Below are 12624 nucleotides of genomic sequence, written 5' to 3'. Positions count from 1 at the left end.
TTCCAGGATTTTGCATTGTATGGTCCCGGGATCTGGCCTAACTTTCTTGGGGTTGACCACAGGTGGGACTCCGGGGGCCTGTAACTCCATTTCCAATCCTGATATTCTTATATTGACAATATGATATTCCATAAATAGCTTCTCAGGAAAATACAAAATTGGTGGTACATCAAGTAAAATTAAAATAATGACTTGATTTCTAAGATTACTGGGCTGAAAAATGTGTTTTATCTGAGATGCCTAAAATAAAAACTCATGAAAAATGGCAGAATGATGGTGTTTTACACACTGATTTATTTTAAAGCATAATCTATGAGAAAATGTATAGTGTCTTACAAAGCATTTGATAAATAGCTTTAAATACAATTTTTAAGCTCTAAATAGTCTCTAATTGGGAGGAATATACACACTTTTAGCCATGAAAGTGCAATTTTTATGGTAGATTTCAGACCTCTGAAGCTACATGTTAGCTAATAGCCAGTTTATTGACATTAAAAATATACATTTATAAAAATTTGAAGAGATTCATGAAAATGTTCCATAAACATTTTTATAAACATCTACCATATAATGTGGAAGAAGTTTTCATGATCTGCTTACAAATATTAAATCCTATCTTTTATAATATTATACAAATTATTATTATAAAGTTTGCATTATTAAATTCTTATGTGAACTCCGTTATGTCCTCTTCACTAATATTGAGCACAGGCTTGTATATCAGATATATATACACACTACTGTTTCCCTTGTGTAATGCCTCCTCATAAGAATATACTTGGTCTGTGGGACAATCAGAGCATAGCAAAATGCTGCTTTAGTTGTTTAATTAAATGTTGGGTATCCACATGACCTGGAAATGCTGCTTCTGACTTCTGAGCAGCAACATAGCTTCTTTGTAAATCTCCAATCTGTAAGAAATACCAGAATAAGATCACAGAATGAGACCACAAAAAAAAATGAATAAGAAAGTAAAAGTACTACCTGTATACCATAGAAAATCAAAGCGTTTTTAAGGGTAAATTGTTTGGTTATGCCACTTTGATTTTAGAATTCTTTCACCTAGATTACAATTCAATCTTGAAAAATAAAATAACCAATTATACTAATAATTTCTGCTCCATTACAGCTGTCTAGTTATGAATTCATAGACTTTGTTTTCTTTTCCTATCACAGGTAGTATTACAAAAATAAAATTACATTTGCATACTATAAGAGCCAGCTCTATATAGTTTCAGAAAGCCTTAGGACAACTATTTGTAATGTACCATAAAGACATATTTTGGTTAGGGTATTATCTTTTAGATAGAAAATTCAAGCAAAAATGATTGTATATAAGATACAATAACATGCTCAGGGAGGTTTTAAATGGTGCTAGCAGAGTAATGTGGGGGAAGATACCTGGCTTTAGAAGTTTATTAAGGGTATCTCTGATTTTCAATAAATCTAGTGTTAAAGTCTAGTCCCAAAGAAAAGCACACAGTATCTGGATCTGTCTGCATAGATTTGGATTCATGCATACATTTATAAAAAGCAAGAGCTTTTTAGTGTGTGCACACAAAAAATATCCTAGATAATTCAATGCTGGCAGGTTTTTTTTTTTTGAAACACGTAATACATATTAAAAAAGTTTCCTAACATACCATTTTCTCTTATGGAAAATATAGTCTTTTGCTTAAAAAATACCTCGTTTGAGTTATATATTATTAAAATGTTGTTTAAGTAAATGGCAACACAGGGCAGTGGAAAACACATGGGCATCATTGGGAGCTGGGTATAAATTCTGAACCCACCATGGCCATGTGACCCTAGGGGAGTCTTTTAAGCTCGACCAGTCTTATGTTCATTAGAATGTAAGCTTATAAGGTAGAGGTTTTGTTTTATTCAGTGCTAACATCCTCTGTGCCTACAACAGTGCTCAATAAATGAAACATCAGCTGTAGTAAAAATGAGTCAGGAAGGTGAAGGAAACCTACATGGCAGGTTGATGAAAAATCACAGAGGGTGTGTGGAAAACCTGCAATGGTGGTTGGCTCTTAACAAGCCCACAAAAATGACAACTTATGAATGACAACTTAGTTCCAGAGCGGAAATGAAAGTGAGGATGGCTTCATGTTCATGCTCTGAAAAATGACATTTTCATAATGTCTTCTGGTCTATCAGGAGTCTTTACATCTGCAAACACTTTCAGCCATTTTCTTACCCTGAAAACTCACTTTCCATCTTAAAGGAAGGTTTCTCAGTAAGAGTTAGTTATTCAATGTCTTTTATTTATTGTTCTTATTATTGAAAATGGCATGATTCATTTTAGCTCTTGGACATTAACTGACTTGAAATACAGTATTAACAGTTGTATTTTTCCCCACATTGTTCACAGCTACAACAGCTTTCACTCCTATCCCTCATTTTATGGCAATTATGCCAGAGCCTTGATGGCAACATGGTCTACAGTAAAATACAGGATTTCTTATAAAAGTCAATTACTAGATCTTTCCTCAACCAAGTTACTTAATGAGTATTTTTTCATGACTAAATGTCATATTTTAAAAATAATTCTGCAATCTATAATAATCTATAATGCAATCTGTAATATTAAGTTTAGTCCATATTCAGTGCTATATTTTTTAAAGTTTATTAAACTGTCTCTTGAAATGAAAGACAGGTATATATAATATTTAAAAACACATTTCCATCAAAACATTATTAGAATTTCCTTATTTTTCTATACTTTTTTTTTTTAAACCAGGAAAGAAAAAGAAACAGATCAGATGATGAACTGATAAAAAGAATACCTTATCAGAGACAGTTGCAAAATTAAAATGCGGCTCATACATATGGGGTGCCAAAGATGATGCAGTTTGTAATAGTGCTCTTGCCTGTATTAAAAAAAGAAAACAACAAAACAAAACAAGGAGTATGAGCATGTATCAGCACTATATTTATGACTTGGGGGTTTCTGTGTCTTCTTTTTTTGGTAAAAGAATCCTTTCCTCAAAATAGCACCTTAATAAACATGATCCTGTGATAAATACAGATGATATTCTTTGTGAAATATGACTTACTGAAATACAATTAGTACTTACATCTTGCCAAAATTATATTAATGATAAAACTGCTTCAAAATATGAAGAAAATTTAAATTTAAAGTCGAGAACCGCTGTTCCTAAAAAGTTACTATTTTAATACGACAAATTGAAATATAGTCCTCAATACTAAAAAAAAAAAAAGTCTTATTAATCTAGTTTTTATTTATGTTGATTGATTCTTAGGCTTCTAATTACCTGTTATCTAATGCTACAACAAAAAATTTTTAAAAACCACGGTAAATTTCCAACCCCAGAGTTTGGTGTTAGAAGACCAGGATGAGCACTTATTACACTGCTGACCTCAAAATAACAAGCGAATGCAACTGAAAACATCAAACTTTCGGTTCTCTTGAGTTCTCAAAAAGCAAAATTTGCATCCCTTATAGGATCAAAGGATGGTAAATGTACCACTGGCAGGGACCACTGACTGGTGTGAGATGCTCATGCGTTCATCTTTAGGACCACAAACTCACCATTCCAAGCTTCTGACCATCCCTCCAACTTGCAGCTAAACCTCTATCCGTGACCTGGAGACAAATCTGTATCTTTTTTTCTTTTTAATGGAAAATAACATATGGGGGGGGGGGGTACCTGGGTGGCTCAGTCTATTAAGGTCTACCTTCAGTTCAGGTCATGATCTCTGGGTCCTGGGATTAAACCCTGCATCAGGCTCCCTGCTCAGTGGGGAGTCTGCTTCTCCCTCTGCCCACTCCCCCAACTTGTGCTCTTGCATTCTCTTTCTTTCTCAAATAAATAAATAAAATATTTAAAGAAAAAAAAAAAGGAAAATAACATATGGGATGGTAGATATTGATTCTCTTTGTGTTTTACAATTATTTTTCTTTTAATTGAGGTATAATTTTTAAGAATAAAAAGAGGGTAGTAGCATGAAAACTTTCACCAAAACCTTTCAAATCAGTTGTATAGCAGAGAAACTGTAATAAGTAGGAAACAAAATCACCAATGTGGCAACAAAGAAAATCACGAAAGCACTTGTTTCATATGGACATAGGTAAAGTTCCATGACAGAACAAGTTCCCATTTTGGACTACAGTTGACCCTTGAACAACATGGGTTTGAACTGCATGGGTCCACTTATATGTGGATGTTTTCAATAAATACAGTACTGTAAATGCATTTTTTCTTATAATTTTCTTAATCACATCTTATTTCCTCCAGCTTACTTTACTGTAGAATACAGTATACAGTACATATGACATAAAATATGTGTTGGTTGACTATGTATGTTCTGGGTAAGGCTTCTAGTCAACAGTGGGTTCTTAGTAGTTATGTTTTGCAGGGGGTCAAAAATATGTGAATTTTTGACCACATGGGGGGTCAGTACCACTAATCCTGCATTGCTCAAAAGTCTTCTGTAGTTAGTTTTTGTTTACAAACTACAAATCCATGGGCAGCCCGGGTGGCTCAGTGGTTTAGTGCTGCTTTCAGCTCAGGGCGTGATCCTGGAGACCCGGGATCGAGTCCCACGTCAGGCTCCCTGCATGGAGCCTGTTTCTCCCTCTGCCTGTGTCTCCGCCTCTCTCTCTCTCTCTCTCTCTCTCTCTCTCTCTCTCTCTGTCTCTCATGAATAAATAAATAAAATCTTAAAAAAAAATACAAATCCCATCTTATTTGGAGGAATTTATGAAATAAAGGCAACATCCAAGGATGTTTCTTTTCTCATTTTGCTACAAGTTTATCACTGTGCTTGGATGACCAGATGGGAGGTTAACACTAGGTCTGCAGGTAAAGTTACCGGCCTTCCTTGTGTCCCTGTTTCTTTATCTTTAACATATGGAATGTCATACTTACCTATCCTTGATTGTCACTAACATTGTATGACTGTACTTAGCATTTAAGCTTGTTTTTAGAATTTAGTTTATCAAACATCTGCTGTGTGCTCAGTACCATGCTGCCACACCCGGTGCCTTCCACGTATAACCTACTCATTCTCGCAGAACACCTTCAGGTGCTGCTGTGGCCTCCTTTATATGCTGTCCGTTCATTTCACAAATACTGACCCAGCACCTACCTACCACATGCCAGGCACTGTTTTTGATGCTGAAAATGTAGCCCTTGGAGGACTCAAAGCAGGTCTGTTTTCACGTGGCTGCCATACTACAGTCTATATATAAATATGAACACATCTGATAAAATAAGTATTGTGATAGTACCTGAGGACTCCTTTAGATGTCTGAGATGACCTTTCTTTTCTCTTTTTTTTCTTTTTCTTTTTTTTTTAGATTTTATTTACATTCATGAGAGACAGAGGCAGAGACACAGGCAGAGGGAGAAGCAGGCTCCCTGTGGAGAGTCCAATGTGGGACTCAATCCCTGGATCCCAGGATCACGCCCTGAGCTGAAGGCAGACACTCAACTACTGAGCCACGCAGGTGCCTTTGAGATGACCTTTCTAAAGAGGTGGCAATTGTGCTAAGATCCAAATGACAGAAAAAAGTCCCTGCAGGATCTGAAAGAAGGACGTTCCAAACCCTGTAAAGTAAGAAGATGCACAGCACATGTGCAGAGCAGTGAGGCAGCTGATTTGTCCAGAAGTTGGGAAGTCAGTGGGAAAGAAGAAGTGGCAAAAGATGTGGCCTGAGAGGGAGCCAGAGGCTGGATTATGTGGGACCCTGTAGGCCAAGGTTTGGATCTACATTTCATTCCAAGCAGAAAGGAAAGACTTTAGAGGATGCTGAGCATGTTATAGGGTAAAATTACTTGCTGACCTAAGTGGAGACAAAAAGACCAGCTAGGACAGTCTTGTAGTAGAGTCTGGGCAGGAGATGAATACAGTTTGGAGAAGGCTGCCAGAGGTGGGAGGAAATGGCCAGGTCCAGGATGGGACTTGGAAGTAAAACTGGCAGGGCTTGCTGAACCTAATGGGGTGGGGGGCAGGGAGAGGCAGCAGGGACAGAGAGGTTTCAAGGGTGGCTCCTGGGATTCTGGCTTGAGCACCTAGCTGGTGGATGGGGGACTGGGAATGGTGTAACAGTCTACCAAGGCAGGAAACACTAGGGAGGTACAGGTTTATCCTAATAAAACCAATGGTAGGAGATCCCTGGGTGGCTCAGCGGTTTAGCGCCTGCCTTTGGCACAGGCTAAACAGTCCTGGAGACCTGGGATCGAATCCTACATCGGGTTCCCTGCATGGAGCCTGCTTCTCCCTCTGTCTGTGTCTCTGCCCCCCGCCCCTCTCTCTCTCTTTCTCTGTGTCTCTCATGAACAAATAAAATCTTTTAATAAATAAATAAATAAATAAAAACAAAGGTAAAGAGATAACAAATGTTAAGTAACTTGTCCAAGGTCAAACTATTAATATATAACAGAGCCAGGAATCAAATCCAGGCCAGTCAAGCCCTAGAGCTCATTTTTAAACTACAATAGGTAGGGGCACCTGGGTGGGTCAGTTGGTTAAGCGTCCTACTCTTGATTTCAGTTTGGGTCATGATCTCAGGGTCACGGGATCGAGCTCAGGCTCTGCACTCAGAGAGGAGTCTGCTTGGGATTCTCTCTCTCTCTCTCGAATAAATAAATCTTTAAAAAATAAATAAACAACAACAGCATGTAAAGATAACTACATCTGACAGCTTTTCTTGAAAGAAATCAGACTGTCCATTGTGCCACAGTAGTTCACTGACCTGTTCAATGTGGCCCTTACGCATCTCCAGCACAGCCAGGTTGTTGTAGGCCTCAGCGTGGTTATTATTGTTGACCAGAGCGAGCCTGAAGCACTGATGGGCCAAATTCATATCTCCTATACCCTTGAAAAGAAAAGCATGTATTCGCACACACAGATCCATATGCTTCTGCCCACCATCTCCTCCCTTCTTTCCTCATGTCTTTTCAGCTACCAAGCAACAAGTACTAATCATAATCAAGTGTCTGTTGTAAGAGGCTTTAACCTGAGAAAACAAGTTCTAGGGTGATGCTCAGAGATCACTTAATTGCTACAGAAGACCATAACCAATGGATTTACCAGAGCTGAACATTGCTTCAAACTAACTTATGGCTAGCTACCTTTTCTATATCAGAAATTACATTAGAGGAAACCACCTACCACAGCTATGTGGCCCAAGTTGTACCAGACGTCAGCTGCCTCTTCTTCGTTTTCAGCCAGAGCAAGGGCACGTTCAAATGAGGTCAGAGTCATATCATACTGCTGGGCATAGAAGCAGCAGAGGCCCAGATTGTTAAAAAGCTGGCAGTTATAAACACCCATCTGCAGGAGTCGCCTTTTCGAAAAAGAGCACACATATTTTGGTGTCAGACCAACCTGATAAATATTAAGACCTATTTTTTACAAAGTTAGAAATAAATGTTTTACAATTTTTAACACCTCCAAAGAATAGAAAGTAACATAGTAAATGAAAAAACATTTCAAGGCAAATACAAAAGCATGTCTTTTTTAATGGTACTATTCATGGGCAATATATCCAGGAGCGAGGTCAGAGTCCACTTACATAAGTTTTTTTCCCCCAAAAGCTCTGTTAGAGAATCAAATACAAAGAGTCACATAAAGGAAAACCCACAGCATTTTGCTTCATAAAGGTATGGTGCCAATCAGTGAACCCCCTAAGACCTTTTCATCTAACTTGAGGGCTGTGTTTAGGATTTACCTTCAAGTTTTCGGCTAAATTGAATCTTGGTTTGGGTTATCAGTAGTATTTTTTGGTTTGGCTGCGTCTACCGACCTTCTGATGAGCTTCTACCAAGGAAGATAAGACCATCAGTGTGATCTCTGCCTTATCCCCTAACTTTCATGCTAGAGCTCAAAAAAACCTGTTTGTTTCTAGGCACCATTAATCCCAAAGGACAAGACTGTTCAAATAAGCAAATGAAAATCCACCTCAGCAGCCCTAAGGAACCCATGATCCATTTTGAGGGTGAGGAAGTAGAGACAGCTGCCTGTGCCTAAAGTGGTATTCATTTTATCATATTTTATGCTAACATATATTTGGGAAAAACTCTTGTCAGTGGCCAGTTATCTCCTGGTATATTACCTAAGGGCAGAAGAGAAAATCAAAATTTAAAAATTAATCTCAGAAACCATCTGTAGGATGAAATAAGAATGTGCTCAAAAGAGAACCAGAGATCAGAACTTATTTAGACTTTGAAAAATTACTTGGACAAGAGCTGACAATATTTCACAGAACAGGGGAACCTGTTTCAGGTCCCAGTCAGGGCTTGGAACCTGGTACTCACTGCTCTTTGCAAATCTCACCACTGTTTCAGCTCTGGGGTCTTATGCTATGTGGTGGTATGAATGGAAGCAGTGATGGGGAGAAGTGCTTCCAGGAACTGCTACACAGTTCCTCATTGACAACAAAATGGCTAACTCATACAATGACATCGTGTTAAAAACTCAACTATCCAGGTATGTTTCCACAAGATGCCAAATATTTGTGCACTTTCAAATTATTAAATGTCACTTTAATGCTCAGAAAACCTCCGGGTGCTTGAATGGTTAGTCTCCTATAGACATGGGCCTACACATTATCTGTCTACATTTTCACTCCACCTTTATTGCTGTTGCACCAATATATCACAGGAAAGTAGTTCTACGAAGACAACGTAAAACACACCTGTAAAACCGGAGAGCTATTTCTGGTTGATCAGAATAAAAGTGGTTGCTTCCAATGCATGCAATGGCTTCCATATGAGTATTGTCCTGTTTCAAAACTTCTTTGTAGTATTCAGCTGCTGATGAAATATTGTTCATTTCCTGTTCTCCATCAAGACAGAAGAGCAATACTTCATTGCCAAGAAATTATTTTTCTTCTGACCGATGTATGTTAATTCTATTCAACAAATATTAAGAGCCTACCATGTGCCAGACTATGTTCTAGGCCCTGAGGACAGAATATGAACACAAAGACAAGGCTGCTATCCTCAAGAAGGGTACAGATGGTCAGGAAAACAGGCAAATGAACAAATAATATAATGTCAGGCAAGTATAATTGACATGAAGAAAGGCAAAGAGAGGGGCACCTGGGGGGCTCAGTTGGTTAAGTGCCTGCCTTCGGCTCAGGTTAGATCCCAGGGTCCTGGGATTGAGCCCCCGTGTTGGGCTCCCTGCTCAGCTGGGGAGTCTGCATCTTCCTCTCTCTCTCTGCCCCCGCTCCCCCTCTTGGGCTCTCTCTCAAATAAAATCTTAAAAAGCGGGGGGGGGGGGGGGGGGGGGGGGGCAAGGAGAGAGCGAGGGAAGGATGGAGTAGAGGAGTAACACGATTATATTTACATTTTTAAAGAGTAACTCGGTGGCTACACACAGGATATGCCAAAGTAGGGAAGAATGGTAGCAGGGAGACCTGGAGTCCCATCAATAATCATAAATCAGTGTTTTCAACGTTATTAATGTCCTAGCTTTCAAATCCACCTTCAAGGCCTGTGCAGGCTCCACGGCCCTCATGGAAATATCCCTAATGCCCTCACTTCACATAACTCTCTTCTGGCTCTCAGTATATACAACACATGCTGTGGAAACCTCTCACTTGCTCTTATCATATGAGGACTCCTATTTTTTTGTTAGATTTTAATATTTTATCAAATACAAGAGACTGCACTGATTGTAAGAAGTACCCCACAATACTTTCTTATCACACAGAATTTTTTTTAACCTCTATGGACTTTACTATGTTTTGTTTTGTTTTAATTTCAGGACTCTATTTATTTATTTAGAGCAATTTTAGGTTCACAGCATAACTGAAGAGACAATATGGACATAAATGCATTTTGTTTTTCAATATCAAAAAATTACATCTATTGATATTATCACCAATTTCATCCATATCAGTAACATGGAAACAGTTTTGACCAGGGCTCCTGGGTGGCTCAATTGGTTAGGCCTCTGCCTTCAGCTCGGTCATGATCCTGGGGTCCTAGGATCCAGCCCCCTGCTCAGCAGAGTGTCTGCTTCTCCCTCTGCCCCTGTTCTCTCTCTCTCAAATAAGGTAAAAAAAAAAAAAAAAAAAAAAGAAAGAAAGAAAGAAAAAAGAAAGAAAAGAAAGAAAAGAAAAGAAAAGAATAGTTTTGACCTTGTGGACCCTCTGAAAGGGCCTAAGGGAGCCCTGAGAATCCCTGGACCACACTTTAAGAAATGCTGATATCAAAATATTTGGGGCCTTTCTTCCCACTCTTACTCATTCCCATAAGGCAAACTCAGCATGCTGGTTTCAGCCCCTTCTGGATCTCTTTGGAAGCCAACCTGCCTACAACATGCCCACCTGCTCTCCCCTGCCATGTGGAGCAGGCTCTCCCAGTAGAGAAGGTGTGCAGGTTGTACGGTCCTGTCTGTGCCGGCTGGGGAGGGTTAGGTTGTCTAACTCAGCGGCAGAACTCTATTAAGTCTTTTAGTCACAGAGCTAAAGCCACATGCTCCAATTCTGCTTTTATTAGTGATAAAGTTAATGGTTTGTCTTCCATTTTTCTATATCTCATTTCTATCTCTCTGTTGCTTCTCAACTTGGAGTAAAGTGGGTTGATGTTTATTAGTTCCATAAAAGATTCATCAGTTGATCCAAATTCATTCTGTATGTATATTTGTTCACATACTTTGTGTCTAAAATTCTTATTCAAAGTCCTGCCAGGATTTAGTTCCTCAAGAGAAGAGGCCTTTCCATTCATGGTTTGTAGCTGAAAAATAACTGACTTTTTTTTCTTCAAAACATAAGGCTGTTGATATATTCATTAATTGTGAGTTCATTCTCTCCTGAATTTTACACTGCTTTTATGTGCAACTATTCCAAATATTCTTTAATAATTTAAGAATATAAGAATCCATTGAAAAGCATAAATAATAAAAATATTTCACCAGAAGTGTATTTTCTTTTTGGTAAAACAAAAGCCTTGTAAAACTTGAAAAAACAGATGAGCAGTTTAACTCACTCCCCTACAGTCTCCACCCCCACCCCCACACCAAATCCCTACCTCCTCTAGACTGATTGTGTCCTTCCTAAATTCAAATTGAAGTCTTAATCTCCAATATAATAGTATTTGGAAGTAGAGTCTTTGAGAGGTAACTAGGTCATAAGGATGAAGCCCTCATGAATGGGATTAGTGCCCCTAAAGATGAGACACTGGGGCACATGGGTGGCTCAGTCATTTAAGCATCTGCTTTCTGCTCAGCTTATGATCCCAGGGTCCTAGGATCGAGCCCGCACGAGCACAGAGCCTGCTTCTCCCTCTGCCCCTCCCCCTGCTTGTGCTCACTTGCTGGCTCTCTCTCAAATAAATAAAATCTTAAAAAAAAAAAAAAACTAAAAAAAAAAAAAAGACTGACACCAGAAATTATCTCCCTACCATATGACAGTATAGAAAGAAGGCATCTATCTACAGACCAGGAAAAGGACGCTCACTAGGAAATGAATTGACCAGCACCTTGGTCTTAGACTTCCCAGCCTCCAGAATTATGAGAAATAAATTTATGTTCTCTAAGCCTCCCAGTTTATGGTATTTTGTTACAGCAGCCTGAGCAGACTAAGACATTGTCCTTCCAAAGAGTAATCTCTACACGTAGGCAGCACCCTGACCACTGAACCTAAGGGCCCTGAGCAGCATGGGTCCCCATGAACATGACTTTTCTGGCTTCCAGGGCAACAACATCCCACAGAACAAGGCTTCCAGTGTTACACTTGCTAATGGTGGTGTATTAGTCTGCTCGGGCTGCCAAAACAAAATACCATAGACCAGGTGGCTTAAACAACAGAACTTATTTTCCCTCAGTTTTGGAGGCCGAAAGTCCAAGATCAAGGAGCCAACATGGTAGGGATTTGGTGAGGACACTCTTACTAGCTTACAAATGCCCACCTTCTCACTGTTCCTCATATGGCAGGGAGAGAGAGAAGGGAAGAGAGAGTGATGGCCAGCACACTCCAGCATCTCTTCTTGCAAGGGCATTAATCCCACCACAAGGGCCCCATCCTCATGACCACATCTAAACCTAATTATCCGGAAAGGCCTTATCTCTAAATGTCATCACACTGAGGGCTAGGGCTTCAACATACTCATTTGGGAGGGACACAATTCAGTCTAATGCAAAAAGACTCCAGCCTAAATGGATAATTGTTTCAAGGCTCTCAGTTCTGTAAAATTACCTTGGAATGTTTGCATACTTGATTGATGGGCACATAATTAATTTATGTAATCTTGAAGAATTTTAGACTGAAGCTAATTTGTTTTTGGCAACCTTGTAAGTAGCTTTTTAAGTGTGTTATTGTAAAATATGTGCTGTGCAAAATAAATTTAAACACTGCGAAAGGTTATAAAATGAAAAGTAAAAGTCCCCTCCCTAAATCCAGTCAGAGGTTCTGTGAATAGTTTTTTTCAAGAAATTTTGTTCATATATGTGTACACATACATGCATGCCAGTTTTAACCATAAACATAATCTTTCTACACATTTTGATATACACTTCACTGGTTTCACTCTCAGTGTCTTGACTCTTTCCATATCGGTACAAAGGGTTCTAACCTGTCACTTTTTTTACTTCTGCATAATTTTCCATCAATACATAGACTATAGTTTATTTAACCAGCCC

The 12624-nt window shown here is 38.9% G+C and overlaps 1 protein-coding gene across 6 annotated transcripts in view; it reads right to left on the bottom strand.

Annotated features, from left to right (window-relative positions):
• Nucleotides 1-271: 271 nt before the first annotated feature.
• TTC8 (tetratricopeptide repeat domain 8) overlaps nt 272-12624 on the bottom strand; it is a 52981-nt gene continuing 40628 nt past the window's right edge. For all 6 annotated transcript variants that reach the window (XM_026012525.2, XM_026012524.2, XM_026012526.2 and 3 more), the window contains 5 exons: nt 8672-8811; nt 7147-7321; nt 6728-6850; nt 2793-2876; nt 272-911 (listed from right to left, as the gene is read on the bottom strand). In XM_026012525.2, coding sequence (XP_025868310.1) covers nt 795-911; nt 2793-2876; nt 6728-6850; nt 7147-7321; nt 8672-8811 — 639 coding nt within the window. In that variant the 3' untranslated portion in view covers nt 272-794. The remainder of the gene's footprint in view (nt 912-2792; nt 2877-6727; nt 6851-7146; nt 7322-8671; nt 8812-12624) is intronic.

Source organism: Vulpes vulpes, chromosome 6 (genome assembly GCF_048418805.1).
Source record: "Vulpes vulpes isolate BD-2025 chromosome 6, VulVul3, whole genome shotgun sequence".
Taxonomy (NCBI): Eukaryota; Metazoa; Chordata; class Mammalia; order Carnivora; family Canidae; genus Vulpes; species Vulpes vulpes.
The sequence above is the reverse complement of the archived record's forward strand: the minus strand, read 5'-3'. Positions and strand labels throughout refer to the sequence as shown.